Source organism: Lodderomyces elongisporus, chromosome 2, assembly GCF_030384665.1.
Source record: "Lodderomyces elongisporus chromosome 2, complete sequence".
Lineage (NCBI taxonomy): Eukaryota > Fungi > Ascomycota > Pichiomycetes > Serinales > Debaryomycetaceae > Lodderomyces > Lodderomyces elongisporus.
Genome location: NC_083674.1, coordinates 97427 through 124620, shown reverse-complemented (window position 1 = coordinate 124620; position 27194 = coordinate 97427). Strand labels below are relative to the sequence as shown.

Genomic DNA, 27194 nt, shown 5'->3' with positions numbered 1-27194 from the left:
AAAAAAAAAAAAATTGAATTCCTTTGAGATCGTGTGTTTTGCTTAAAACAAAAAAAAAGTAACTCTAGTTTTGAAATGGCTGATACTTGTTCTGATAAGAAAAACAAAAACTTATCCCGTCTTTCGATTGTTGTTGAGTGGTTGATAAACGGTTGATGAACTCAAAATGAAAATTGTCAACTGTACTATATTCTAATCAAAAGTTCAATAACAATTCGTGAAAGACTTTGGGTTTTCGTCTCATTCTCACAAAGACGCAACACACATGTTTACTGGTAGCGCACTCTTTCCCTCTGCTTTTCCTCCTCAAATCTGCCTCTTCCTCTCGCATTACTATCTCTTCGGCATTTTGTTGTTGCTACCAACTGCTACACTCTCGACAAATAGTGCGCTTAATTTCTTGGTAAGAAGTACACTACCCACGGGTATTCTTTATAATCAACAGAGTGAACATTCAAGTTGTTTAAGAAAATGAGCATGTAAGAACTATATCAGTATTAGAAGAAGAAAGATCAAAAAGAGAGCAAAAAAGAAAAAGGAAAATAGAACAAAGATAAGAACAAGAATAAGAAAGAAAAATTAGTAATGACGTAACAAAAAGGAATTGGGAAAACTATGTTGCTGCTTGACAAATGAGTTTGTATTGGGTTCATTCATACTATCCTTATAATTTGCAAACTATAGACTCACACTATAGATAACCAAGTATGCCGCATAATACGTGGCTCGTAATTTACCCTCATCGTTTCTTGCCCTATTGTGGTAGAAAAGGCATCATTAGCGCGTGTTCGAAAGCTGTAATACCTTGTGATGTCCAAAGTGCATATAGAAATAAAAATAGTGTCGCAAAAAAAATCCATAATCAAGTGTCGTACGGTATCCGACATTGAATGCAACATTTGTCACGAACAAAACCTTCTTTCATGTAATGTAATCAAGAAGCATGTTCAGATATATATGTGGTACTACAAACCAGCTCCTTTTTTTTTTTTGGTTCAAAATCTTAGCACCTACATTTTCACCACTCAACTAAAGAGAAGAGACTCGCTTTACGTAACATGAACGCACCAGATAGATTCGAGCTCTTCATTCTTCCCGATGGCGTTGATAAGTATGTGAAACGCAATCAAACTTGAATATGGATCCATTTGAAATATATTACTAACACTCTTGTCATTATAGAATCAAGATCACACCGGACACGAAAGTACCCAATGCTGCCATTATTAAAATTGAGAGAGAAGACCATACATTGGCAAACTTGTTGCGTGCACAGCTATTGAAAGACCCTCGTGTTATATTTGCTGCTTATAAAGTTGAACATCCATTATTTGCAAATTTTGTCTTGCGTATACAGACGGAGGAGGATTATACTCCAAAAGAGGCATTAAAAAATGCTTGCAACATGTTGATTAATGAATTGGGTGCAATCAAAAGTAAATTCTCAGAAGAGTGGGCCCTTAAGGTTCTTTTGAACAACGAGGATGACTATTAAAGCTTATTTGAAGAGAGTGCAGGTGATGACGTATAACACGAGTGCGATAAAACTAGCTTTGAGGGTTGAAAGACAGTTTGGACGGTTTATTGAAGAACAGGTAAAATAGCTGGGTATGAAATCCTATAAAGAGTTGGTGTCTTTTTTTCTTATTTCTTTTTTTTTTTTAATTTTCATTTTCATATCCATTTTCATTTCCATTTTTTTATACTAAATTTTACATGTACGGAAATTAATAAAGAAGATAGACACTAATGTTGTTGTAGTTGATGCTGCCACAACAACAAATATAACTACAACTTCAGCAGCTAGAACAATAACAGCGCTATTCTCACTGCCACCACCATTCCCGACTACTATCACCACCACCACCACCTATAGTAGTAACAACAACAATGGAAAGTTTATTTTTTTTACAGTTGAAAAAATCATGCAAAAGATGTATTAATTAGCTATTAATGCTATTAAGATCAACCACATTAACTTTGCTTAATATGGGTATTAAATATTAGTACAGCGTGACAAAGCAGCAAAAAAACAAAATGTCAAATTATAGAATGAAATTTTTTTAGCGGAGGTGCAAGATTTATATCTCTTTAAATGCTCTTCTCTTGATCGCTTCCTTGATTATAGCAATTTTTTGTAAACAGTCAGGAACTTGTTCTGTTGGAAAATTCTCTAGCTCCATAACATGTTGCAACGGATGAGTTTGTGTTAGCCGGTCTGGAGAAATATGAGTAATAGCCAAACCAGACTTGGAAATGCAGATTTTATGATGATCCTTGAAATTAAACTGGAAATTGCCATTTGTCATCTCAAACATGATATACTCAGGAGTTCTTGTATAACGTCTAAGGAAAACAATCTCTTTCCTCTCTTCATTCTCACTCACTTTGGAAAGATTACTATTCATGTATTTGGCAAAGAAATCAACAATCTCCAATTGTCTCTTTGCTTGGGCCGGAGGGTGACTTAATGAGTTTTCGATACATGTCCATCCTTCTTCGTCATGATAAATCAATTCTAAGAATTTGTCGGAATTGTATAGCTTCAACAACGTGTTTTCGTCGTTAAACAAGACTCCAATATCGTCGTTTGTTAGCTGATACGAAAATCCATACTTGTTTGAATAATCAACCCATTTACTAATCAAAGTAGGAGTTTCACATAGTGGCAATTCAAACTCTTCGTGCCTCGAATACTCTAATCTTCTCATGTTTTGATAGGTCTCGAAGCACACTTGGTTCAAACGCTTGATAGTAGTAGAGAAATGAGAGTTGAAATTGACTTTTCTTGGCCTGCCAAGTTGATCAAGATCCACCTCCTGGTATTTGTTTCTTGTATCGTTCGGTGAAAGAGATTGTGGAAGTAATGCACGGGGTTGCTCAGAGTGCAAATCGGATTTAAGAATCTCAACTGGGTTTTTGCTCTTGGGAGTATAAATACCTGCCATATCTTTCGCAGCTTTGAAGTTGATTGAAGATTGTGCTCTAGAAATACAATCGATTCCCTCGGGGGCCTCCATCAAACTAATTTCTCTTGTTCTGTCTGGAAAAGGGCCTTTAAACCAATCATAACTGAGCACTTCATCAATTGTGGGTCTATTTAATGGGTTTAAGCTCAATAAATCTTTGATTAATTGCTTTGCAGAATCCGAGATAGGTTTATCTTCGGGGAAATAGTACTCGGTTTTTTTAATCCTTTCATAAATGACATTAACATCCTTAGCCTGGAAAGGTGGCTTACCAACCAACAACGCATACATCATAATTCCAATAGCCCAAATGTCCACTTCAAAGCTATGACCAGTGTTTTTGCCACCCAACACTTCTGGAGCAATATAATTTGGAGTACCGCAAATGGTGTATTTTTTAGAATCATTCGAGGGAAGCACGGACGCAAGTCCAAAATCGCCAATTTTCAAGTTCATCTCGGGATCAAAAAATATGTTTCCCAACTTGAGGTCTCTGTGAATAACTCTTCTTGAATGCAAGTATTTGATAGCACCAACGACCTGAACCATGAAAAACCTCACTTCGGGTTCAGTTACTCTTTTTCTATTCTTCAACAATTCCATAAGCGACTGGTTTGGACAGATCTCTAAAAGAATGTAGACATTGATGTCATCTTCAAAACAATCAACAAAATTGACAATATTCGGATGTTTCAAAGATTTGTGGATTTTGATCTCAGACAAGAGCTTGGTCTTGGTCTTTTCATTCTTGATCGATGCTTTAGCAACTGTCTTGGCAGCGTATATCTGGCCGGCAGCATCCTTCATTTGGAAACAGCGCGCAAACCCACCTTCACCAAGGAAATTTCCACGGCGATAGTCACGGCCATTTCTTGTTCTAACAATCGAAGGTGGAGTCTTGCACAATGCAGAAAGCTTTTCTTTCTTTTTCTTTTGAGTTTGAGGTTGAACCTTTTGTTTTTGGTTTTGATTTTCATCTTGATCTAATTGCGGTAGATTTTCCTTTGATATCCTGACAGACTTTATAGGTGTGATGTTGTTGTTGTTGTTGTTGTTGTTGTTGTTGTTCGTGCGGGCATTAAGTTGGCCACCATTTAACGGCTGCAATGGCTGAGAGCGGAGAGTAGACATGTTTGTTTAATATTGTAGTTTGATTTCGGCAATGCTAAAGTGGTTCGAAAAGGGATAAAGTGAAAGATTGAAAGTGGTGGGGAAGAAGAATGGGAAGAAGACAGAAAATATTTGGTTTGGTTCAGTTTGGAATCGTTGATAGATGTAGGTCTTCGAAATCAGGAAAGTGATTTGAAGTAATGATGAGAATGAAAGGAAAGAGGTAAATCACGGTATGTCAAAACAAACAAATTAAAACAAAACAAAGCAGTGCAAATGAATGCTGATGATGAAGAAAAAAAAAGACGAAGATATTGAAGAATGGAAATATTCGGTTAATATTTAATCTTTTTCAAAAACAAGAAAACAAAAAAAAATAAACCCAGAGGTCTATTTTGTTATTTTTATATATTTCCTTTTGAGGTGGTTTGTGTAAATGCATTTCTGATCTATGTTTATAAATTAATCTCTTTCGGAGTAGGATTTGGAACCAATACACGCCCTCGTACATGGTTGAGTTTGATGCTTTTTTATTTTATATATACATGGGTCACGTGCTCCAGCAATAATATTCAATACAACTTACATAATGTTGATTGTTTTTTTTTTTACTAATTAGGACCAAGCTAAAACAAAGCCATAAAACATCTTTATAAGCGTTTACTCGTTGTAAGTAAATGCAAAATGACTTTGAAATAGATTTATATATCTAATTAACTTTTTCTCCTATGAATTTATCAATAGGACAAAAGTTTTATTTTTGCTGTGGATATGAGAAATTCTTCTTCTTTTTTTCTTTTCTTCCGTTAATATACTCTTTTTATTTTCTTCAAATGGAAGAACTGAAAAGCGAAGAGGAGGATAGAAAAGGATAATTTCCTCAATAGTGTTCTAGTATGGTACATCAAAACAGCATTCGAGGTTGTTCAGTACCAGTTGGGACATTGCCGAATTGCCAAATATTTGCTTCATTCTCCCTTTTGTATTTTCACAATTATTTTGGAAATTACAAAATAAAAATGTCATGAACTAATCAATTTCCTTGATTATACTGTACAGCTTGTAGTAGATTCTGATTTAAAGATACTTTACTAAGCTCATTTGAGATGTCTTTAAACACATAGAACATTCGATACTTCTTTTCATTTTAACTCAACGTAATGCCATCTTTAACAATTTAAAAAAAAACGACCTATATATTATCATAATACCGCTGCAATACGAAAAAAAATGGCGTATATGCATATAACTCTACATTACATACATATATATATTATATATATATTTATTTATATATATATATCAATTTAAGAACCCTTTGCAACCTGGAGCACCGCACAAGCATCTTATACGTTCGTCATCGTTCGTTTCTCTTTCAAATTTGTAATCATATGTCAATTCCTCATTCGCCTCAATATCCCTCAACGCATAAATAACAATCCTCTTTTTACCATCAACTTTGATGATTTTCGCTGTACAGCTTGGACTGCAGCAATGATTAATGAACCTAGCAATACCCCCCTTTTTCGTTGCATCGATAACCGTATTCTCATCGATTCTAAACAAGTATGACGATCCGATACCAGTCCTTAAATAGCTCTTTTCTCTATGCTCAGCAACTTGTTGACGAATTCTTTCGCCAACATATTCAATAATCATCTCCTTGGCTGCAATAGGTTCCATTGCATAAAGACCCCAGTTGTGAATCGAAGACCGCGCAAATGTAACTGGTTTCTTTCTTTTGGTGAGCGCATTCAAGCTCAATACATCGGATTCTGTTCCAATCTGTGCAGTTATATCGGCAGCAAACCTTCTATTATTGGCACGGTTAACACGTGAGCTTTGTGCCGCATTGGTGTTGCTGTTGGAATTATTAGTAGTAGTACTACTACTACCATTATTGATACTATTGCTATTGTTGCTATTGCTGTTGTTATTACTGTGGCTACCCTCGGTAGCTTTCTCATCGTCGTCCTCTTCATATTGCACAGTCTTGATGAATTTATCTGCTCTCTTACGATGTGGCAAGTAATGGTTTTTATCTTCATCGGGAATCTTCTTGTATCCCTCACTCTTGAAGCATCCTGAAGCTGACTCTAAATGTGCAGGTAACTCTTCTTCAGGTTCTTCTTCAATTTCCTCTGCCTCTTGCTCATCATCAATAAATCCTTCGTCCCGCTCAACAATTTCTTCAGACTCGTTGGTATTCTTACCTTGTTTCCAAGCCCAATATTCAATATTTTTCAATACGGGTACATCTGAGTCCATCACATCTACATCACCTAATATACTTTGAGCAAATTCCAAATCCTCTGCGTCTTTGATAAATTCTTGGAGACAGCGTAAATCCACCGTGTCTGGAATAGTGGTCTCTGGGTAAACTGTGCGAGGTCTTTTTTCGGTCGGCCTGTACTTAGAATCCAATGACATTTGATCAACGTCGTCCATCTCGGCATCCATCGGCTCCTGTTCCTCTGTACTTTTCTCCTTTTTCTCCGCCTCCTCATCCTCCTCTTCTTTCTTGACCCTTTCTACGTCCTCTGTATCCTCCTCGTTCTTTCCACTAATACTTTCCATTTCGTCATCACTTTCTGTGCTCATCTCTTTTCTCAGCTTCTTATGTTTTTTCCTCTCCGGTTCTCCAACCTCAAACTCATCAACAATGCTAGTTGCAGAAGAGCTATGTACTCTTTTTAAAGGTTCTCGGACCATTGGTGTGGCCGATCCACTTGTAATTTCATCTTCATCAGAACTTGCACCTTCGCCGCCATCATCGTCATCTTCATCTTCATGATCGTCGTCATCGTCATCATCATCATTAAGTGCATGTTGCATTGGTATGATAGCCCCCTTCTTTCCATGCTTGCGACTACCGAATCGATCTTCAACTTGTTTGAAATATTTCGTTTTCGGTTTCAAATTCTGCTTTTGCTTTTCCAATAACGAGAGGGCGTTGAGCTTCAACGAAGCATTAGAAGTTGCCGCAATCTTGGCCTTTGCCTCTTGCTGCTCCTTTGCTTTTAACTCTTCAACTAATGCTGGGTAGTTGGAATGATCAAGAAGCTTCAAGATATGAGGTGCAATGATCCTCTCTCTTATATCTTTCACCAAAAATGATTCAAATTCTTTGATAAGAACATTCGATGCCTCCTCGATAATGTCATTGTCAGCTTCGTCATTGCCTCGCTGCGACTCTTCAAACCCTTCGGGAACTGCCAACTCCATCACTAATCGAAATTCAAATAATTTTCTGCAATCTTCTTGTTCAAAACATTTGATACACTCCTTTAATGAGTTGAAAACCACATAATACCCTGTTTTGTCAGACAAGACTCTGGTCCAATCGTATTTCTTTAACGTTCTCTTTATTTCCTGTGATGAAACTTTTTTTGTTGGAACGTACTTGTCTCTGATAAGTAGATAAGGTCTATTCTTTATGTATTTGGTCAATTCGTTGGGCAAAAATACCCCTTCTTCGACTTTATGATCGTGCCTAGACGACAACAACGTTGTATTGGGTTTGTATTTGAGTTCAGCTGCTCGTCTCTTGGCCTCTTCAATCTCCTGTTGCTTTTTAATCTCTGCTTCCTTTTTCGCAATCTCCTCCTGTTTCTTTTGTTCTTCTTGTAACTTAAGACGTCTTTTTTCTTCTTCTTGTTCCCTCTTCAATCGTTGATTAATGATTTTACCTCTTGCAATGTTCACTTTTTGATTAAGTAAAGTATCCTCCGAGTCATTAAGTCCAATTTTTAATGCAATGCCATTGATTTTGATGAGCTCTATTTTAACTCGCTCAACAAATTTAGTAGCCAAGTCACTAGACTTTTCTGGCGTTCCTTTGAATCTAAACGTAGCTACCCCTAATGGAACAGCCGTATTCGGGTCGTTGATAATCTCTATATTTTCAATCAGACCATACGTGCCTAGGTAATTTTTCAAATACTGCATATTGACACTTATCGGTAAATCCCAAATCACTAAAGTTGTAAGTGGAGCCGGCCCTAAGGAATCTGAATCGTAGATAAATCGAGCTTGTGGTAGTTGTTTAAATGGAAACTTGCTGGACTTTTTATTAGGTTTCAGTAGGTAATGACTCAAATTGGCAATTCTTGGATCCACCAATTGGTCCGTGGGAACCCCCTCTCCATTAAACCTCAATTTCTTTGATTTCATTTTTCTTTCAGCTTTGCTTAGGGAAGTATCGAGTTCTGGGTCGTAGAGCACTTTGTAGTTTTTGGAATTGGAACTGGAACTGGAACTGGAACTAGAATTATTAGGGGTACTCGAATCTGTATTCAGTATGGTAATTGCATTGGTAAAGTCTGTGTGATGCGCCAATTTGGTGAACTCTAAATCAGTCCTGTTAACTCCTGTCTTGGTATCTGTACCGCTATATACTGCATCCAGTGAGTTACGATCACTGGTATTTGTTAGAGGTGTGGCTTTTCCTGACGTGTTAGCTAAAGCACCACTGGCACCTACACCAGCACCAGAGTGATGCCATCGCCTTTTATCTCTATATGACCAATCTTCTTTCTCATATGTGCTTCCTCGGCCCTTATTGGCATATCGTCGATTGAAGCCATCACTTGGAAAGCCACCACTACCACTGCTCGGAGAATAATTCCTCCTAGTGTCGTCGAGTCGACTTCGCGAAGAACCATGGTCATCTCGTTGACTGTGAGGTTTTCGATAAGATGAATCGCCGTAGTAGCCAGCACCGCGGTCGCCTCTATACCCTCTACTTCGATAACTTTCGCCATACGCCATTATTCCCTTTTAATGAAGATATGGACTGTGCGTCTTGTTTTTTTTGTTTCAAAAATAAAAACAGAACAAAACAAGATAAAAGAATAAAAAAAGAAAGAATCAAGAATAATAGTTTTTGATTAGATTTGCTTTGCCTTGCTTTGCTTTGATGTACTCACGGAAATGAGGCAAAGAGTGGATCGCGTATGTTTTCTTGAATGTTGATCTCTGCAGTGACCGTGTGAGTTAGTACAAAAAAAAAATTAGATTCGAAGAAGAAGAAGGAAGAAATCCTTTGTTCCCTATTGTTTATGGCTCGAGACGTTTAATAAACACTTTCACCACGTTCTCTCTCCTTTTCCTAATTTTTTATTGTAATTCTTTTTGCTTCTTGTATCGAGCAAATAGATAATGTTGAAAGTTTTTTAAAAGTGATTCTTTTTTGATGCCAAAAGTGTGTAAATAATGAAACTGCGCATATAATATTTCTCTATATTTCTCTCCATTTTTCTATTTTTTTTTTTTTCATCATCTATATATGTATATCTATGTTTTTAATTTTTTTATTTTTTTTTCTTATTTTTCTTACAGTTTCTGTCTGTTATCACAGAATTGGATATGATGTGAATATCGCGCTCCTACCAATTTTCACTACTTCTAGCACCAAATTATACTATAACTTTGTTTAAGAGGCACTTCTCTATGTAAGATCAATTTCTAATGATGTAGATGCTATTGCATCGGCAAGTTTATCTCTCCAAACTTGCACTCTTGTGAACACTACCTTCTCCCTTCCGCGCACCCCCCCCCCACTAAAAGAAAAAAAAATTAAAAAGTTAATGGATTAAGCTTGTTCTATTCAGTAGACATATACACAACTGCTCTGTAGCGTGTATGTAAAGAAAAGAGAGGGAAAAATAGAATAAAATTTGAAAAGAAAATTACATGGGAAAGCATTAATGAGATGCTATCTCGAAAAAGGAAAAGAAAAAGAAAAAGAAGAAGAAAAAGGGGGAGGAAGGGTTTTGTTCATTCAATTTGCTATACTACCGTATATTTACTTTGTTCTAATGTGTTTTAATGGGCCAGCAGAGTGGTAAAAGTTTGCAGAGTACTCTTTCTTTCTGAAATGTCTCTTTTTAGGTTCCTGGATGTAGTGGTCCCAGCCTTGGTTCTCTGCAAATCTGATTGCTGCTTCTTTAGTGTCAAACTTCATAATGGTACCTTGCATGTAGTCGGATGATCCTTGGTAACCAATCAAATCATTCTCCCATCTATTGCCCTTTCCTAAAACGTCCCAGTCCAATTTCCAGTGGTCACCATTGTGATGGCCTGACTGTGTAGCTGGCTTAGCTTCTTGGTATATCCTCACCACTCTACTTGTCACCAAGTCCTTTGGTGCTCCTGAAACAATCTCCTTACCGGAACTGTCTATTGGTTTAACTAGTTCCGATTGTCTTATTATTGATGATGAAGCAAAAGAGCGAGCAAAGCTCACTGTGCGTAAACCTGTGACCAGCCTGGAAAGCATATCGATGAGTCGTTTATTTTGATTTAAAGAAGAATGAAAAATAAATTAAAATAAATTAAAATAAAGTAAAAAGAACTTTGATTGTGATTGTGGTTGTGGTTGTGGTTGTAGATTGAGCTATGGTGGGTGTAGCAAGTTCTTCAAAGTAAAGTTCGTGCTTCTTTAATTTTTAGTTGTGTGTTTTCAGATGTTTGTGACAAAATTGTCAATGGAAAAAATCTGGTTGGATGAATTGCGCTTACAATTTAAAAGTGTAGCGAGGATCGCGGTAGAGGGAAGAAAGGGGGGGGGAAGAAAAAAAAATTGGGTTAACAGAACTACAGAATAGAGAGAACCGTACAAAGACCAACTATTATGCATAAACACACTCACACTCACACTCTCTCACTCTCTTTCAACAGAGATGGATCGATAGAACACCCCAAATCTTTACATTACAAACAATTAACACCAACATTACCAGCACCAAGATAATAACAACAAGAACAGAGCCTGGTATTCCATACCAATTCAGGATATAATACTTTTGCTAATCAATGCTGAAACAACAAATCACCCAAGCCTTGAAAGATATCATACCCGGTTATGAAGGAGGACCCAAAATCTCTAAACTCGCGAGCTATGTCGACTCCATGTATCATCTAAGTTTAAGAAAACATGCTGTACTACCCAATAACTCAGAGATTGGACGATACCACTTGTGTACTTATGTTATTGCTGAAAAATACCAATCACTATTTGACTTGCCGGCTCCAGACATCACTAGAATCCCCATCCAGCCGCAAGTAGCTGCAAAATTATTGGACGATTTCAGAGATTTCATCAACCAATTATCAGCGGCAAGTACACCAAACAGTAGTCCTAAAAAGCCCTTGAGAACACTGCCGATGCTTGCAGGTGCTCCTAGTACGCCAACCAAGACTAAAGCTAAACAAACATCATCTCCATTGAAAAGACTACGTCAGGCAGCTGATGAGTACGAGAGTGATGAGAATGACGAAAAGAATGGAAAAAACACAAACAACAACGATGCAACAAATACAACAAATGCAACAGGTGCAACAAGTGCTACAGGTGAAGGAATCCAACCTTTTTCACCCCTTCGAAGTAGTATAAAGTCTCCATTTGTCACTCGGAATGATGAACTACAAGAAACCAATTCTACATCAACCACTTCACCAAGTAAGATTATGCATGACAACCAATCAGAATTTGGTTCTCCATCTAAACGACAAAAGCAATCTTCTTTGGAATCACCAGCAAAGAGGAAATACAGGTATGATTTCAAGACTGTGCTGATTACAGATTTTATCACATTCTGCAACACATTCTATGTACCAGCACCATTCACTGTGCGTATGCTATCAACTTTTTACTTTCACAAGCACAAGTTTGTTAAAAAGACAGATTGGTCACTCGCCTGTGGTATTGTTTACACTGCATACACAAGAATCAATCATCAACTCCTTGCAAACAAAATTGGCGCAAAGGCAGAGTTTATGACACTTTTGTTACAGTACCAAAAGGGAGGTCTACTGAAGTCATCATTGCAATCGTGGTGCACCTTAGTCGAAGAATGGATTAAGGATGAATCCTGGGTACAGGATATTGAAAAACAATATGTATATGTAAATGAGACAGCTGAAGAAGATCAGCAGCGAAGGGAGTATACTGCTCGCGTTGGCAGAGGCTGGAATTTGATGGAGCGACTAGGTTCAATGATCCATGGAGAGTTTTTATATCAGTCAGAGCATCAAAACGAATATTATCAAAGGTGGACTGACAACACCTCCCAACTACTTATAAAAGGACGAGAGCAGCTGGGACAAGAACTGTAAATTTATTCGCGTATGCAAGCTAATTTAAATTCTTTGATTATCAATACATCCTAATAGAGTAAACAGGTGCCCTCTCTTATCACACCAAGTGCCTTGGTCTCAGCCACGCAAGTTACCTCAACAGCGTTTTTCGCCAATGAACACCCTGTAGGTTTCCACCAAAGTTTATGTATTTTTTTTGTAATTTTGTCCTAGATTCGGTAATCCATCTTACGAGCTAAAAATATGTCACAAACAGTGCAGGAAAAATAAATAAAAAATAAAATAAAAAATAAAGTAAAAAATAAAGTAAAAAAAAAATAGAGTGAAAAAATATGTAATGCATACACCGTTTTTTTTCTTTTGTTCATCTTAAATTAAAAAGAGTTTTACATTTTTCCAACCTTGTAACAATCAATTTAGAATTATATACTTACATACAAGTAAACTTTTTATTTGATCAACCCTACAAATGAAGAGAAATGGAGAGTCTCATTTGAATGGCGAGGCTAAAAAGCCGAGAACAGAACTAAATCAAGAACAACAAGATTATCAAGATGAGTATTACTCCAGCTCAGACGAAGAACTTCTACCATCATCGCAGACGTCACCTGTCTTTGATATAGCACATTCAAACAGCGATAAATGGCAAAGCACGATCAGAAAAGTGGTCAACTCGGTTGTCTCTATTCAGTTTTCTCATGTGGCAGCTTTTGACACGGAGACTGCATTAGTAAGTGAAGCAACAGGTTTTGTGGTTGATGCAGAAAGAGGATTAATTCTTACTAATAGACACGTGGTTGGTCCAGGACCATTTACTGGATATGTTGTGTTTGATAATCATGAATCAGTAGATGTCAAACCAATTTATAGGGACCCTGTTCACGATTTTGGTTTTTTGCAGTTTGACACAAAGGATGTCAAGTATTTAAAACTCACACAGTTGGACTTGGACCCAAGCTTGGCAAAGATTGGTACCGAAATTAGAGTTGTGGGTAATGATAATGGTGAAAAATTGTCTATTTTGGCAGGTATCATCTCCAGAATCGATAGGAATGCTCCTGATTATGGTGCGTTGACATATAATGATTTCAACACAGAATATATACAAGCAGCAGCCTCGGCAACAGGTGGTTCTTCAGGTTCGCCAGTGGTGAATGAAGATGGCAAGTGTGTTGCTTTACAAGCTGGTGGTTCGACTGAAGCCTCAACTGATTTCTTTTTGCCTGTGAGTAGACCCAAGCGAGCACTACAATGCATACAAAAGGGTTTACCCATTACAAGAGGAGACATTCAAGTTGAATGGCAACTCAAACCTTTTGATGAATGTGCAAGACTCGGATTTACTGCCGAGGCTGAAGCAGAGGCACGCAAAATGTTTCCAGACAAGATTGGTATGCTAGTAGCCGAGCTTGTGCTTCCCGAAGGACCTGCAGATGGTCTCATAAAAGAAGGTGATACATTGATCTCGATCCAGGGCGAATACATATCGACATTTGTTAGAGTTGACGAGATTTTAGATGAAAATGTTGGCAAAGAATTGGAGTTTGTGTTCCAAAGGAGCGGACGCGAAATTAAGCAGATGATCAAGATCGGCAATTTGCATGCTATTACTCCTGACAGGTTTGTGCATGTTGCAGGTGCCTCTTTCAACAATCTCTCGTATCAAGTTGCACGCTGTTATTGTTTGCCTGTTCGTGGTCTTTACGTTTGTGATGGTTCAGGCTCGTTTGAATTTTCCAATCAAGATACCTTGGGATTTATTGTGGAAACAGTAGATGATAAACCAGTGGCCAATTTAGACGAGTTTGTTGAAGTTATGAAACAACTTCCCGATTGTTCAAGGGTTCCCGTGGTGTATCGCCATGTTTCCGATATGCATGCTGAGTATGTGCAAACAATATACATAGATAGACACTGGTATACTTCCTTCAAGTTGGCTGTGCGAAATGATACCACTGGTTTATGGGACTTTACCACACTTCAAAAAGAGGCTTTACCACCGGCTGCATTGGTGCCTCAAAATGCCAAATACGTTGATATTCCATTTAGTGATCCTAGCAGGGCCGAGTGTTCGAAGTTGGTTAGGTCATTTGTGCAAGTGCGCACATTATGTCCTAGTGGCGTCGACTCGCATCCATTCAAAAAGGATATAGGTTACGGTGTGGTTGTTGACTCGACAAATGGGTACGTCTTGGTCTCAAGGCGTTATGTGCCTCACTACATGTGTGACATCTTTGTTGTGTTTGCTGAATCGATTGATGTTGCTGGTGAAGTTGTGTTTCTTCATCCGCACCTCAATTATGCCATCATCAAATACGATCCAAAGTTGGTGTTGGCAGATGTGCAATCGCCCAAATTCTCCGAAACACCATTGAAGCGTGGAGATGACTTGTTCTTTATTGGATACAATTACAATCTAAGAGTTGTTACTGATGACGTTAAAGTCAGCTCGATCTCTTCACTCAATGTGACTGCAAACAGCATTGCGCCACGGTATCGTGGAACCAATTTGGAGTGCATTCTTCTTGACAGCAAGCTTACACATGAGTGTAATACTGGTGTATTGGTCGATAATGATGGCACATTGCGTGCATTTTGGTTATCTTATTTGGGTGAATCTAACGAACTGTCCTTTAAAATGGGATTAGACGTGACTGACGTGTTGAGCATACTAAAATCTTTGCAGGCAAACCATATACCCAAAAGTTTGAGAATGCTTGACGCAGAGTTTGCTTCTTTAACTGTTTTGCAAGGAAGAACTAGAGGCGTGCCCCAAACATGGATCAAACGATTCGAAGACGAAGCGCAAGATCTGATCAAGTTTTTATCAGTAGATAGAGTCTCGGCGCCAACATTTGAAGCCAAACCAAGTCCATTAAAAGTTGGAGATATTGTGCTCTCGGTTAATGGCAAGCTAGTTAAGAATATGCGTGATTTTGCTAGCATGTACGATGAAACAAGTTTAACTTTTAATATTATTCGCCAAAAACAAGAGATGACCCTTGAGGTGCCGACCATAGATACCACATCGATGGAGACATCGCATGTTGTTTCCTGGTCCGGTGCTTTACTTCAAAAGCCACATTATGGAGTTCGTCAATTGATGACAAAGATTCCTTCAGAAGTGTACATTGTTGACAAAAGCTCATGTGGCCCTGCTCATCAATATGGAATCGTCCCTATAAGTTTCATTACACATGTTAATGATCAAGAGACGAAGGACCTTGATAGCTTTATACAAGTTGTGAAACTGATTCCAGACAAAACTTATGTGAAACTTAGGTTGGTTTCTTTTGATAACATTCCGGCTGCTATTTCACTAAAAACTGATTATCATTATTTCCCCACAACGACGTTAAAGAGAGATGCTGTTTCTGGAAAATGGAATACTGAAAAGATCAATGAATAGTACAGATCAGTTAATAGAAAGTTATAAATTTGTGTGTCTTTATATTTTGCATTCGATTTAATATACATTATTTACATGGACAAACTTGTGGTAAAAACCTCCAAAACTAGAATTTGTTCCATCGATCATATCACTCTGTTTTGCTTTTGCTTTTGCTTTTTCTTTTGCTTTAGCTTTTGCTGTTTTTTTTTTTCGTTTATTTAGCTCACTTTGCCAGAGCTATTGATCATGGATTCTCTTCACTTTACCCTTTCTTCCTCGATGGTTTTTCTCTCTATTATCAATATACTATTCATCTATATTTTTAGCTCATTGTGGTTTATTATGGCTTATTATCGCTTATTATGGCTTCACATCCCTAGCGCATCATGCTTTCACAGCTTGCAAGTATTTCTTCAAATATGTTTTCTGAGTGATGGGCACCACTTTTCTCAAATGTTTGAGTGAAGAGACGCAAAACCTACCATTACCATGGTTAGTTCCACACTTTTTCCTTACCAACCCTCCTGACGAAGTTCTTATGATTCTATTTGACAATGCACCTCTTGACTTCATTCCGTATTTAAACCTCACTGGTGTAAAGTTGTTGAAGTTCTTTGTGAGAGCAGGAAGACGTGACGAGATCCCCAGAATAAAATTAAGCATTGTGATAAATGAAAAACGATGTAGTTCTTTTTTGAGATTCCACTTTTAGTCGTTGTTGCTGTAGTTGTTATTGCTTTGATAACGACCTCTAAAGTTGGTTGCAAATGTCAATGGTCCTTCTTGTTTAGTCTCTAGTCGTTATCGAAATTTTTCATGTAACTCATGTTTGAGTAAAATGCACGACCTTTAACCGATTCAAGGTGGTGCGTGCAAATATATATACCGTAGTGAAACCCTGTACTGGAAAAAGAGACCAAAAGAGACCAAAAGAGATCAGAAACCTAAAATCTCAACAAAGAAACAGCTCAAAAAAGTTAGATAAATAGATAAATGAATAAATCAAGAGATGGATGAATGAAAATTTTTCAATAAAAAGAAAAAAAAAACACACCTTCAGGAGGAAAGAAAGGAATATACAAAATTAGAATTGCAACTAAAGCATCTTTGAATGGCAGGTTGTGAAATAGTATACTAAGGTATTTCACTCAACATTGCAATTAGCACTTAATGTTGTTGCAAACCTTCGTGCAATAGCCACACCTCAACTACTTACCCTGTCTAATTTAAAGTAGTATTGAATCTTTCCTCAATTCTCGTAGCTCTGAAATATTGAAATAAGAAAGCTAGTCAAATGAGTTTTTCAAAAAAAAAAAAAACCAACGAATTAAGAATACAAGGTACAATTGGCTATGATCCACAATTACCACGTAACTTATTCGAGTCTCTGTCTTCCTCTCGATTTGTTTTATTCGTTTTTTTTCTTGGGGCGAGGGGGGGTGGTGGGGAGAGTTATAGATTGCATTTTCGTAGCCTATTCGTTCATAAGTTTATTTGGAAAGTCAATGTGGTTTTCTAAATTGTAAAATTCATCTAACCTGTTAATTCCTCGCAAATTATAGACTCCAAAGTACGTCCATCATTCTCTTTCAAATGTTTTAGCTTGGCCTCTTCCTTCAACAACAGTTTCAAACTTTTGACAAATTCGTCACTGCACAAGTCCCGGCATTTGGCACAAAGACAATAACCATTTTTGACAAATTCGTTTGCAATCTCCTCTTGATGGTTGTCCATCAAGCTTTGATTTACCACCACTATCAATTTTTTGTGCTGATGGAGCACATCAATTATAGATCCCGTCCCTGCATGTGAGATTACTACATCTGATTGAGCAATGTATTGATCAATCTGTGGCGAGAATGGGAAACATTCAATCTTAAAGTTGGATGATGTGAAAGTGATGCATTGCTTATTATCGTTACATGTGCATATTTCCAAATTTAAATGCTCAACAAGCTGATTTTTTTTAATAGTTGATTCAAAAAAGAGTTGGCTAATGTGTTTGTTTCCTTTTATTTCATTCCCATATTGAACAATTAGCTTAGTGACTCCAGTATTGATCAAGTTTTGAACAAATGACACTGATAAGATTTGGTCAATTAACGATTTGAATGTGACTGTTGCACCTGTGCATACTAAAACAGTTGACATTAAGAAAACCAAAGACTCCGATGTGCAATTATGTTAGTGTGTTGTTGCAATTTTGTAGTAAAAAGCATGTGGTTGCAAGTTATTAGTGCGTTAACGTGTTGGTTGGCGAGAGCCTAGCGCGTCGTATCTGTCGTATAATATCAGTATACCTCGAGGTGTATATCTCTGTGTATGTCTGTATGTCTGTATGTCTGTGTGTCTGTGCGGCGGAGGACATGCAAAAACAGAAATGGGTACTCGTTCGAGAAGACAAACAAACAAATTTTATACGACGTGAATTTTTCACTAAATCTAAACCTTGAGGCACATTTAGAAAGAGGACGAGAATAATCGTTTTAAATATATATAAAAAAAACAAAAAGAAAAAGAAGTTGCAACTAAAAGAATATCATAAAGGACCAACAATTATACTATAACGAGATTGTTTTAATTATTTTCGAACTATCATGAGACTCGTTTTACTTAGTCTACCAGTGATCTGGTACATTTTCAATCACCTTTTTAATACTTGGCTTCCTACAAACTACAAGTTTGACAAAGTGGTTCTTCAAAATCTCGTACAAGAAGTTCTTCAAGATCACCCCGAGGGAAATGCCACTGCGATCATGATTGATCTCACGCCGAAGTTACAGCAGGCATACCCTGGTCTTATCAATGATTTGAATTTCGAACACTGGTTCTACAATAATGCTGGTGGTGCAATGGGCCAAATGACTATTTTGCACGCGTCAATTTCCGAATACTTGATCTTTTTTGGTACTTCTGTTGGAACTGAAGGTCATACTGGTGTGCATTTTGCCGATGACTATTTTACTATTTTGACTGGTGAACAAAGAGCTGCGTACCCTGGGAAATTGGAGCCCGAGGTTTATAAGCCAGGTGATCAACATCATTTGCCCAAGGGGCATGTGAAACAATACATGATGCCTGGTGAGAGTTTTGCTTTAGAGTTAGCTCAAGGCTGGATTCCTGCAATGTTACCCTTTGGACTCTTGGACACATTGAGCTCAACATTGGATTTCCATACATTTTATTTAACCTCGTATTACACTGCCAAGGATATGGTTAAGAATTTGCTCAACGGCAAATTTTAAAGTATAACAATGATTAAATGATGTCAAGAGAACAGAGAGTGGGGATATATTGGGCACATGACTGAATGTCAGAGAAAAGAAAAACGATTATAAAGAAAACAAATGAAAAAAAGAAAGAGAAAATTAAAATTAAAACGAAAAAGAAAGAGAGGTGTTCTATAGCATTTTTTAAATCCCATGTTTTTTAGGTTTATAAAATAAAAATATAATTAATTATACAATACAAATTATTAAAACTTTTAACTAATTAAAACTACTGAACGACAGTACAGCTTTCTATCTTTTTGAATCTTTTTAATTCATTCAAGTCTTTTTAGTGATTTCTTTTTTCTTTTTTCATCTTTCTTTTCATTTCATTGTCTTTCCCCAATGTAAAATTCTTTGTTCAAATGCTTACATTCTGTGGCCCCCAAGTTGTAATAAAGACTTTGCAACACTAAAGCTATTTGGAGTTCCAAGGTGGTTGTTGAAAGGCGAGGAGGTTAAAACAGATGGCTTGTACTCATCGTTCTCTTGATCCTCTCGATCCTCTCTAGCGTCACCATCTTTTTCTTTTTTTGCTTTTTTTGTTTCAATATCATCATCATCGTCGTCGTCGTCGTCATTAACGACTTTAGTTTCATCGCCATCTTTTGTTTGGTTGATTGTGGTATTTTCTTGTTGATCAATGGTGGAATTGTATATAGTTGAGTTTTGTATCAATGTCATATCGTTATCCTCTTCGATTGTTGTGTCGTCTGCCACAGTGGGTGTCCTGGAAGCAATGACTGCTGGTGCAGCATTGTCAAATGATTGTTGGAACCTGAATGATTTGGCAAAATTGGCGCGTTTTAAGGGGGTTTTCAAAATCTTGCTGATAGGCGGTAATTCAAGTGTATTTTTGTTTGAATAAAAATGCGATGATGCAGAAGAAGAGGAGCTGCCGTACAAGTTTATAGAAGGGAGAATGTTGGTCTCGCGGATTAGTGGTGTAGGCTCTTTTGACTTGGTTGTCTCATTCTGCTTTATCTCTTCTATTTTTATTGGCCTGGTGTTTTGTGATTCCAAGAATGATTGCCGACAAAACAATTGCAAATTTTCCAGAGAGACTGTTGATTTGTTGTTTAGCTCATTGTCCCTTGATTTTGTTTCAGAGATTAATGGTAATTTCTTTTTGTTTTCTGTATAGTAGATGCTGTTCTTTTTAATTTGGAATAATCTTAGTCTTTGGTTTCTTTTCTTTGTTTTGTTTGTGGCTACCTTGGACAAGGATGTTGTCGCGCTTTGGTTTTTATTTACACTTTGCAAATTGACGTTGACTGACCTAGTGTAGTAGTTGTGCAATAATGATTGCTGTTGTTGTTGTTGCTTTTGTTGTGGTTTTTGTTGTGGTTGTTGTTGGTGATGTGGTTCGGGTGGAGTTGGTAATGATGCGAGGGCATCCATTTGGATGTAGGAAGGATCAAAAAATGGTGACGCGTTTGGAGTGGATTTGCGTGAAGACAATGGGCTTGTGATTGTCTTTGAGACTCTCAGCCGGAGAGTATCAATCTCCAATGGCTTCTTGGCTGTGTAAGATAAAGTAGAAGAGGAGTATTTACTGGTTCCTCTTTGTTTGACTTTATGGAGGGCAAACTGTAATTTCAATTTTAACTTTGTAGCAGCCAATCCAGCGGTATTGTTTTTAAATGCAGATTGTGTTGTCGTTGTTGTTGTTGTTGTTGATGTTGATGTTGATGACTTTGTTCTCCATGAGGGTGATTGGTCGAGTGGAGTATTGAAGGGCTGGGTATTAAAGTTGAAGCTCACAGACCTCAAAGGTTGTTGCTGTTGATGCTGTTGTTGCGATGCTGTTTTGGCATAGTAAGTACCGGATTTCTCAATGGAAAAAGAACGTGTAATGAGGTCTGGTGTCCGTTTCTTAAACTTGCTTGGTGTCAAGGATATTAGCTTGTTGATATCATTGTTTCGTTTGAGGGATACTCTTTTGTACTTGTCTGTTAATGGGGTTGAGGAGTTCAATTGAGTGTCTCTGATTGTCGATAAAGCTACTCTGTTGGTTGCAATTGCCATTATAAACGCGTATTTTTAGTTGATGAATTAAAACCCGTCAGACTAGAAAGATGGGAATGTAGAAAAAGAGAGGAACTGAAAGAAAAAGAAAAGAAGAAAGAAGCGAGTGTGGGTGTGAGTGTGAGTGTGGGTGTGGGTGTTAATGGTTTGTTGCTAATTCAAGCTTGGGTTCTAGTCGTGACTTAGTTATAATGATGGGTGGTGGTATTAGTGATGACAATACTGATGATGGGTGGTGGTAGTGGTAAGAGTGTTGGTGTTGAGAGTAGTGAAGGAAACAACAAAACCTTTTACCGTAGTTGGAGTTATTGTTTTGTTGTTGTTGTTGTTGTTGTATGTGTGAAATCCTTTCCGCGTAAGTATGAGGTTTGGCTGTAAGGATGTTGTTGTTTTCGTTCGTTTTCTTGAAGGCTGTTTGTAGTAAGTAACACAAGAACACGAGTGTAAACAAACCTGCAAGAATATCAGTTTTGGGACGCGACCTTTTCAGTACACACTACAAGTCTCTCACCCTCTGTCCCTCACTCACTTACTCACTCACTCACTCTTACCAAATTACAGTTTGCAATGCTTTTTATTTTATTTTTTTTAAGACACTCTACATTGGCTCTCTAAAGCGCTTCGATACCCTGTTGTGTTTATGTTTATTTCAACCACACGAAAGAAAGAAAAAACAAAAAAAAAAACACCCAAAAAAAATTTATGGCTCTTTTCAATAAGATCTTTCTTTTTAAAAATTTATATCAGAATCCAGCATGTTGATATCTATCCTATTTCTTCTTTGGGATTACCAATAGTTGTGTAATTCTACTGTAATACTTTGGTCTTGTCCAAACTGTAAGAGAAAGAGAAGGAAAATAATAATATATATATATATATATATAGAGAGAGAGAGAGAGGGAGAGAGAGAAACATAGACAATTGTCCTTAACTTGATAGTAATCCTACTACTCACATTCGTACCAATGAGTACACAACATAAAATTTAGTATATTCAAGTGCAATTTTCCAGCACCTTCTCTCTTTTTCTCTCTCTTTTTTCTCATTAAGAATTGTACTTGCTACTTGGGGTCTAGTCTCAAATATTCTTTGTATCTATTTTACTTTCTTTCGTTTCCTTCTTACTCTTTTTTTCAAAAATCTTAGCGTGCATCATCTAATAGCTTTTCGTGCCAATATTTATTTTTCGTCCCAATTGCTGCTCATTTTTTTTTTTTTTTTTTCAAAACGCATCTTTGTGTTAATTTGCAAACTGCAGTAGTTTTTAGGACCAACCAAAACAAAACAGAACAATAACAAAACAGAGTAAAACAAAACAAAACAAAACAAAGCAATACAAAACAAAACAAAGCAAAGCAGAGCAGAGCAAATGAAGTAAAGTAAAGCGCAATCAATGCAGCGTATGAGAGCCGCCTCCATACATGGCGACCCTTCTTCCCGCATCCTGTTTCCTGTTTCTTCTCTCTAGAAGCTGATTTCATCTCTATATCAACAACAGCAAATATTAAAAAGAGGTAGACTAATTAAGCTCTCATTATATTTCATAGGTCGTGCCAGAATACTTAAAGATGTTAAGTTTTTCTTTAACACTACGTTGTTTTTTTTTACTATTATTATTATTTATTTTTTATTTATTTTTTGGCATCACTCGTTGACTGCTTTGTTTGCTTGAAATTGTTAACAATGTGTAGTATCGTAAACACCTTATATACGAATAAATATTTTGAAAAATTAACTAATGTCTTTGGATTCATGTGCAATGGACTCTCTGGACTCTCTGGACTCTCTGGACTTTTCGAAATTGTGAGATTGTGAGGTTTTTTCTTTTGCAAAAACACCATATCTTAACCCACCTTTTTATTCCCTGGACCTAGATCACGCTATACATTAACATTGACACGCAAAGCTATTTTAAAAGTTAACTATTGCAAGTAAATTATAGTCGCGCTCAAGCCAGAAAATTTGAAATGTTTTGAAGCCAATAAGGTTTATCACGTGACTTGTAGAAAATTGCACACCTCGATGCCACCAAGTTTTCTTATACATATTCTTTGAATACATATCTACAAACAAACACATACACACACACACACAAATGATTTTTGCTTGACAATTGGGCTGCAATACTACAATTTTGGTGTAGTCTAGAAACTAGTGCTATACTTTTTATTCCGTTCCGATTTAATTTAATCTACTTTGAACGAAAAGCAAGAATTGTGTTTTTAATTTACTTTGTATATCTTTTGGTTTGATTAATACTCAAACTAATGATCGTTTACAAAGTTGTAATTTCATTTTATATCTATCATTTTAATTTTTGGTTCTTCGTCCCATTAGATGATAACTGAACTTTTAAAAGCTTTATATTTTTTTTTCTTTAAAAATTCCTGGACCTAGTTGCAAACTTACATTTACATCTCTTGCAATTATCTACTATTGTAAACATTGATGCTCAATCAAAATCCAAATGAGATGTATCTGCACCCAATCACGTGATAAAGATCACGCTGATTGTATTTTTTTCTTCTTCTTTTTCTTCCTTTCTGGTTTATACGTAACTGTCAGCTATTAAATTATTTCTTTCTCTTTTTGTGTACCTTTATGACAGACTCAGTGAATAGACAAAAGACAAAAAAAGGGAAAATAAAAAAAAGGAGAAGAAAAAAAAAATAATACAAATAATTAGCGATTAAAATACACACTACTGATAAGAGTCATTATATTTACTCTTGTGTTATCATCTAACACACCACAAGTACAATCTCCACAGTTTACACAAGTCACTTTTTTTTTTTTTTTATTATCTTTAAAAGAAAACTAACTTTATCAAAAATCAATCCGATTCTTTTCAATCACATCTATAACATAATCAAAGACAAAAGAGAATGCTAAGGTCCAAGTTATCATCACTTAGAGAGTACCTCACACCCATCAACCACAATTCCAACTTTTTAACCACGGGGGAGATTAGCCCCGAGGAATTCGTCAAGGCTGGCGATTATTTGGTATACAAGTTCCCTACATGGCAATGGGCTAGTTGTCCAAAAGACCTCCAGAAACTGTTTTTACCCACAGACAAGCAGGTGTTAGTGACAAGACATGTTCCAAGTCATCAAAGAGCCAATGAGTATTTTGAAGGCGAATTTGAAGTTGAGATTGACGAGAAAGATCGGGATCTAGCATTGGGAAATGAGAGCAATTTGAAAAACGGCGAAAACGGCGAAAACGATGATGAAGCAGAGTACGGTTGGATAAGGTCCGGACGATCGTCAAGTGAAAAAGGTACCGGTGAAGTTCTGGACCCACAGAGGGTAGAAGAAGTGAATGACATAGACGAGCTTATTGATGAAACTGCTGAAGGAGAAGAAGAAGAAGAAGAGGGAGAAGAGGGAGAAGGAGAAGGAAACGGAAACGGTGCAGACTTTCATGCAGATGATGATGCGGACTATGACGACTTGGATATTGTGCAAGGTTCGCATAGCAAGTTGAGGAGATACGACTTGTACATCACATACTCGACGTCGTATAGAGTGCCAAAATTGTACCTCGTGGGGTTCGACGCCAATGGGATTCCACTCTTGCCGCAACAAATGTTTGAAGACATCAACTCTGACTACAAGGACAAAACAGCAACAATTGAGCAGTTGCCGGTTGCACACAACACTACTTCTGTCTCGATACATCCATGCAAGCATTCATCAGTAATGCGAGTCTTGATGAAACACCAAAGGGCCAGGAGAGAACACGAAAATGTTGCCGAAAATATGAAAAGATTATCAATTGGATCAGAGGATCACAAGGAGGCAATGAACCATATTAGACGGTTATCTGCTGGATCCAAAGAGCTAGCGCAAAAGCAAGAGGAGCCTAATGATTCAGAGATTAAAGTTGATCTGTATCTCGTTATATTTCTAAAATTTATTGCCAGTGTGACACCAGGAATTGAATACGATTACACAATGGATGCATTGTGAAGCACAATACATACAAATATATATATATATATATATATATATATATATATATAAAGAACGTTGCTTGCGTTGTTGCTATAAATTGCTTGTTGTTTAATCAAACTGAATTTCGAAAATGTTTTTATTTCTTTTAAAACTATTTTAAACTTTTCCTTTTTTTAAATTTTTTTATTTCTTTGAGAAGAACTGAATGATAAGATTTGTATATATGATATACTCTTCTTTTTCCCTATTTTTATTTAATTTTTCTTTTTCTTTTTCTTGAGTTGGCCAGCATTACTTTGACTCGTCATCAGCAAATTCAACGTGTTCTCTCTCGTTGATGATATCTTTAACACCTTGGTTACCCATCTTTTGCATCATTTCGCCAGCATCAAATGTATTTGGAATAGTGTGTTTAAACTTTCTAGCACTAACACCATCTTCAAACAACTTGTCAAGCTCAGCAAAAGTTCTGTTGCGTGTTTCTGGTAATTCAAAGTAAGCCCAAACTGCAGCAATAAAGGCAAAACCACCCCACAAGAATCCGGACTTGGCCTTCCAGTTCCATCCTGTAGGGTTAAGCATATAGTTTGATAAGATGGACACAATGATTCCCGCGATATTGTAAAGAAATCTCGAAAGCATTACAGTCTTTTGACGCAACTTGGCGCTGGGCATTTCAGGAACAATACAGTAACACATTGGTCCCACAGTCAAGTCGTAAACAAAAGTGTAAATCAAAAGCATAGATCCAATACCCCAACTAGCAGATTTAGAGTCTGAAGTGCCCAAGCCACCAGTGATCATGAGCAAAACACACATTGTGCACAAACCGTAAAAGTAAATCGTGAAACGTCCTAGCTTTTGTGACAAGAACCATGAACCAAAAGTGCCCACGATACCAAGACAGTATTGGATAATGGAAAAAGTGAATGACATTGATGTGGCAAGACCAGCTTGTTGGTAGAAATAAGTGGAGTAACCCATCAATGTTGAGCCGGTAATACTTTGAAACAACCATGTCAAGGCCGAGATTCTTGTTCTTCTGAAGTTAGTTCCTTTAAAGCAGTCAACAAAGCTGGTACCTTCATTGAGGGAGCCTTCTTCTCTAACAATAAGTTGAATCTTTGTAATCATGCTGTCAATAACCAAAGACTTATCGGGCAAATACTTGTTGTTGGAAAGCAATCTGCTCAAAGAATGTTTAGCTTCTTGAAGACGGCCCTTCTTCACCAAGAAATAGGGTGACTCTGGGGCAAGAAACACACCAATCAAAATAGGTACTGGCCACACCCATTGGATGGCATAAGCAATACGGTAAGATTCTGGATCATCCATGGTTGAGATACCTTTAATGACACCCGAAGAAATCAATTGACCAAAGACCCAACATACATTGACATAAGTTGTCAAGTAGACACGTAAACTTGCCGGAGCAACCTCTGTGGCATAAGTAACGGTAATAGTTTGGTACGAGCCCCAGTTGATACCCAACAAGACATAAGAGGTCAACAAGACTTCTCTGTTTGGAGCAAAAAATTGAATGAAAATCAAGCCAACAGAAATAGCCAAAGCCGGCATCAAAGTTTTTCTGTAACCAACTATATCGGCATAGATACCAGCGAGAAATAAACCAATCAACTGACCACAGTTGTATGCCATCGAGATACCAGTTTGCCATCTTGCTGGGATCTCATAACCGTCAATGTCGGGATAGTAGTCACCAAACTTTTTGGCAAATGCTGGGTAGGCAAAGAAACTGGTCATCAAGTTTGTATCGTAGCCTTCCATAATCAAGGCAGTGGACAAGATCAATGACCAAGCGATTGCCTTGGGAAAAGTTCTGAAACCTTCGCTCAACTTCATTGTCTTTTCTCTTTGGTCATCAGCTTTAGCATCCTCAGACATCTCCAAGAACTTGGAGATATAGTCGTCAACGTCAACATTAGTTGAGGCCTTAGTTGCCTTTTCGTCAGCCTCACTTACCACGGAAACATGTTCCATCAAGTGTTTATCACCATTGTAAACTTCAACCTGATCAGAAGACATCTTTCTTTCTTTCTACTTTTAAGCAATTACCTTGTTAGCTATCGATTAAGGATAATGATGATGATGATGATGAGTATAAAAGATTTTTGAAACAGAGAAAGTTGTAGTTGATGTAGAATGAATAAATAAGAATAATTGAAATAAGTAGAAAATATGTAAAAAAAAAGTCCGACACCAAATATGGTGGTTTGATCAGGTATTTATAATCCATCTGGTTCCCACTCCCTCCTCCTCCCTTCTTCCTCTGTCCCAGTCTTTGTGCTTAGCAACGTAACTCGATATGTTTCCGTTTCGGCGAGGTAACCAACATGTACTTGATGTT

The 27194-nt window shown here is 37.2% G+C and overlaps 12 protein-coding genes across 12 annotated transcripts; 5 read left to right on the top strand and 7 right to left on the bottom strand. All coding sequences in view use genetic code 12, as the record gives it.

The window, feature by feature from the left end:
- Window positions 1-1058: 1058 nt before the first annotated feature.
- RPB11 (DNA-directed RNA polymerase II core subunit) lies at window positions 1059-1495 on the top strand (the record flags this gene model as incomplete). The annotated part of the gene is made up of 2 exons (XM_001526493.1): window positions 1059-1111; window positions 1183-1495. The coding sequence occupies 2 exons, from the start codon at window positions 1059-1061 to the stop codon at window positions 1493-1495; spliced, it is 366 nt and encodes a 121-aa protein (XP_001526543.1).
- A 586-nt stretch (window positions 1496-2081) lies between these two features.
- Window positions 2082-4100, bottom strand: CDC5 (Cell cycle serine/threonine-protein kinase cdc5/MSD2; the record flags this gene model as incomplete). The annotated part of the gene is made up of 1 exon (XM_001526492.1): window positions 2082-4100. The coding sequence occupies one exon, from the start codon at window positions 4098-4100 to the stop codon at window positions 2082-2084; it is 2019 nt and encodes a 672-aa protein (XP_001526542.1).
- Window positions 4101-5381: 1281 nt separating this feature from the next.
- Window positions 5382-8849, bottom strand: SET1 (histone methyltransferase set1; the record flags this gene model as incomplete). The annotated part of the gene is made up of 1 exon (XM_001526491.2): window positions 5382-8849. The coding sequence occupies one exon, from the start codon at window positions 8847-8849 to the stop codon at window positions 5382-5384; it is 3468 nt and encodes a 1155-aa protein (XP_001526541.2).
- A 1036-nt stretch (window positions 8850-9885) lies between these two features.
- On the bottom strand, window positions 9886-10359 carry NdufS4 (ndufs4 NADH dehydrogenase Fe-S protein subunit; the record flags this gene model as incomplete). Its single annotated transcript, XM_001526490.1, has 1 exon — window positions 9886-10359. The coding sequence occupies one exon, from the start codon at window positions 10357-10359 to the stop codon at window positions 9886-9888; it is 474 nt and encodes a 157-aa protein (XP_001526540.2).
- A 536-nt stretch (window positions 10360-10895) lies between these two features.
- On the top strand, window positions 10896-12197 carry PVL30_001338 (uncharacterized protein; the record flags this gene model as incomplete). Its single annotated transcript, XM_001526489.1, has 1 exon — window positions 10896-12197. One exon carries the CDS (start codon window positions 10896-10898, stop codon window positions 12195-12197), a length of 1302 nt encoding a protein of 433 aa, XP_001526539.2.
- Window positions 12198-12648: 451 nt separating this feature from the next.
- PVL30_001337 (uncharacterized protein) lies at window positions 12649-15588 on the top strand (the record flags this gene model as incomplete). The annotated part of the gene is made up of 1 exon (XM_001526488.2): window positions 12649-15588. One exon carries the CDS (start codon window positions 12649-12651, stop codon window positions 15586-15588), a length of 2940 nt encoding a protein of 979 aa, XP_001526538.2.
- A 366-nt stretch (window positions 15589-15954) lies between these two features.
- PVL30_001336 (uncharacterized protein) lies at window positions 15955-16233 on the bottom strand (the record flags this gene model as incomplete). The annotated part of the gene is made up of 1 exon (XM_061119220.1): window positions 15955-16233. The coding sequence occupies one exon, from the start codon at window positions 16231-16233 to the stop codon at window positions 15955-15957; it is 279 nt and encodes a 92-aa protein (XP_060975203.1).
- An 870-nt stretch (window positions 16234-17103) lies between these two features.
- On the bottom strand, window positions 17104-17721 carry ALG13 (N-acetylglucosaminyldiphosphodolichol N-acetylglucosaminyltransferase catalytic subunit alg13; the record flags this gene model as incomplete). The annotated part of the gene is made up of 1 exon (XM_001526487.1): window positions 17104-17721. The coding sequence occupies one exon, from the start codon at window positions 17719-17721 to the stop codon at window positions 17104-17106; it is 618 nt and encodes a 205-aa protein (XP_001526537.2).
- Window positions 17722-18167: 446 nt separating this feature from the next.
- Window positions 18168-18815, top strand: ERG2_1 (C-8 sterol isomerase; the record flags this gene model as incomplete). The annotated part of the gene is made up of 1 exon (XM_001526486.1): window positions 18168-18815. The coding sequence occupies one exon, from the start codon at window positions 18168-18170 to the stop codon at window positions 18813-18815; it is 648 nt and encodes a 215-aa protein (XP_001526536.1).
- Window positions 18816-19208: 393 nt separating this feature from the next.
- On the bottom strand, window positions 19209-20867 carry PVL30_001333 (uncharacterized protein; the record flags this gene model as incomplete). The annotated part of the gene is made up of 1 exon (XM_001526485.2): window positions 19209-20867. One exon carries the CDS (start codon window positions 20865-20867, stop codon window positions 19209-19211), a length of 1659 nt encoding a protein of 552 aa, XP_001526535.2.
- A 2885-nt stretch (window positions 20868-23752) lies between these two features.
- Window positions 23753-24841, top strand: ATG3 (E2-like enzyme; the record flags this gene model as incomplete). Its single annotated transcript, XM_001526484.1, has 1 exon — window positions 23753-24841. The coding sequence occupies one exon, from the start codon at window positions 23753-23755 to the stop codon at window positions 24839-24841; it is 1089 nt and encodes a 362-aa protein (XP_001526534.2).
- A 276-nt stretch (window positions 24842-25117) lies between these two features.
- MAL1 (maltose permease) lies at window positions 25118-26872 on the bottom strand (the record flags this gene model as incomplete). Its single annotated transcript, XM_001526483.2, has 1 exon — window positions 25118-26872. One exon carries the CDS (start codon window positions 26870-26872, stop codon window positions 25118-25120), a length of 1755 nt encoding a protein of 584 aa, XP_001526533.1.
- Window positions 26873-27194: the final 322 nt, after the last annotated feature.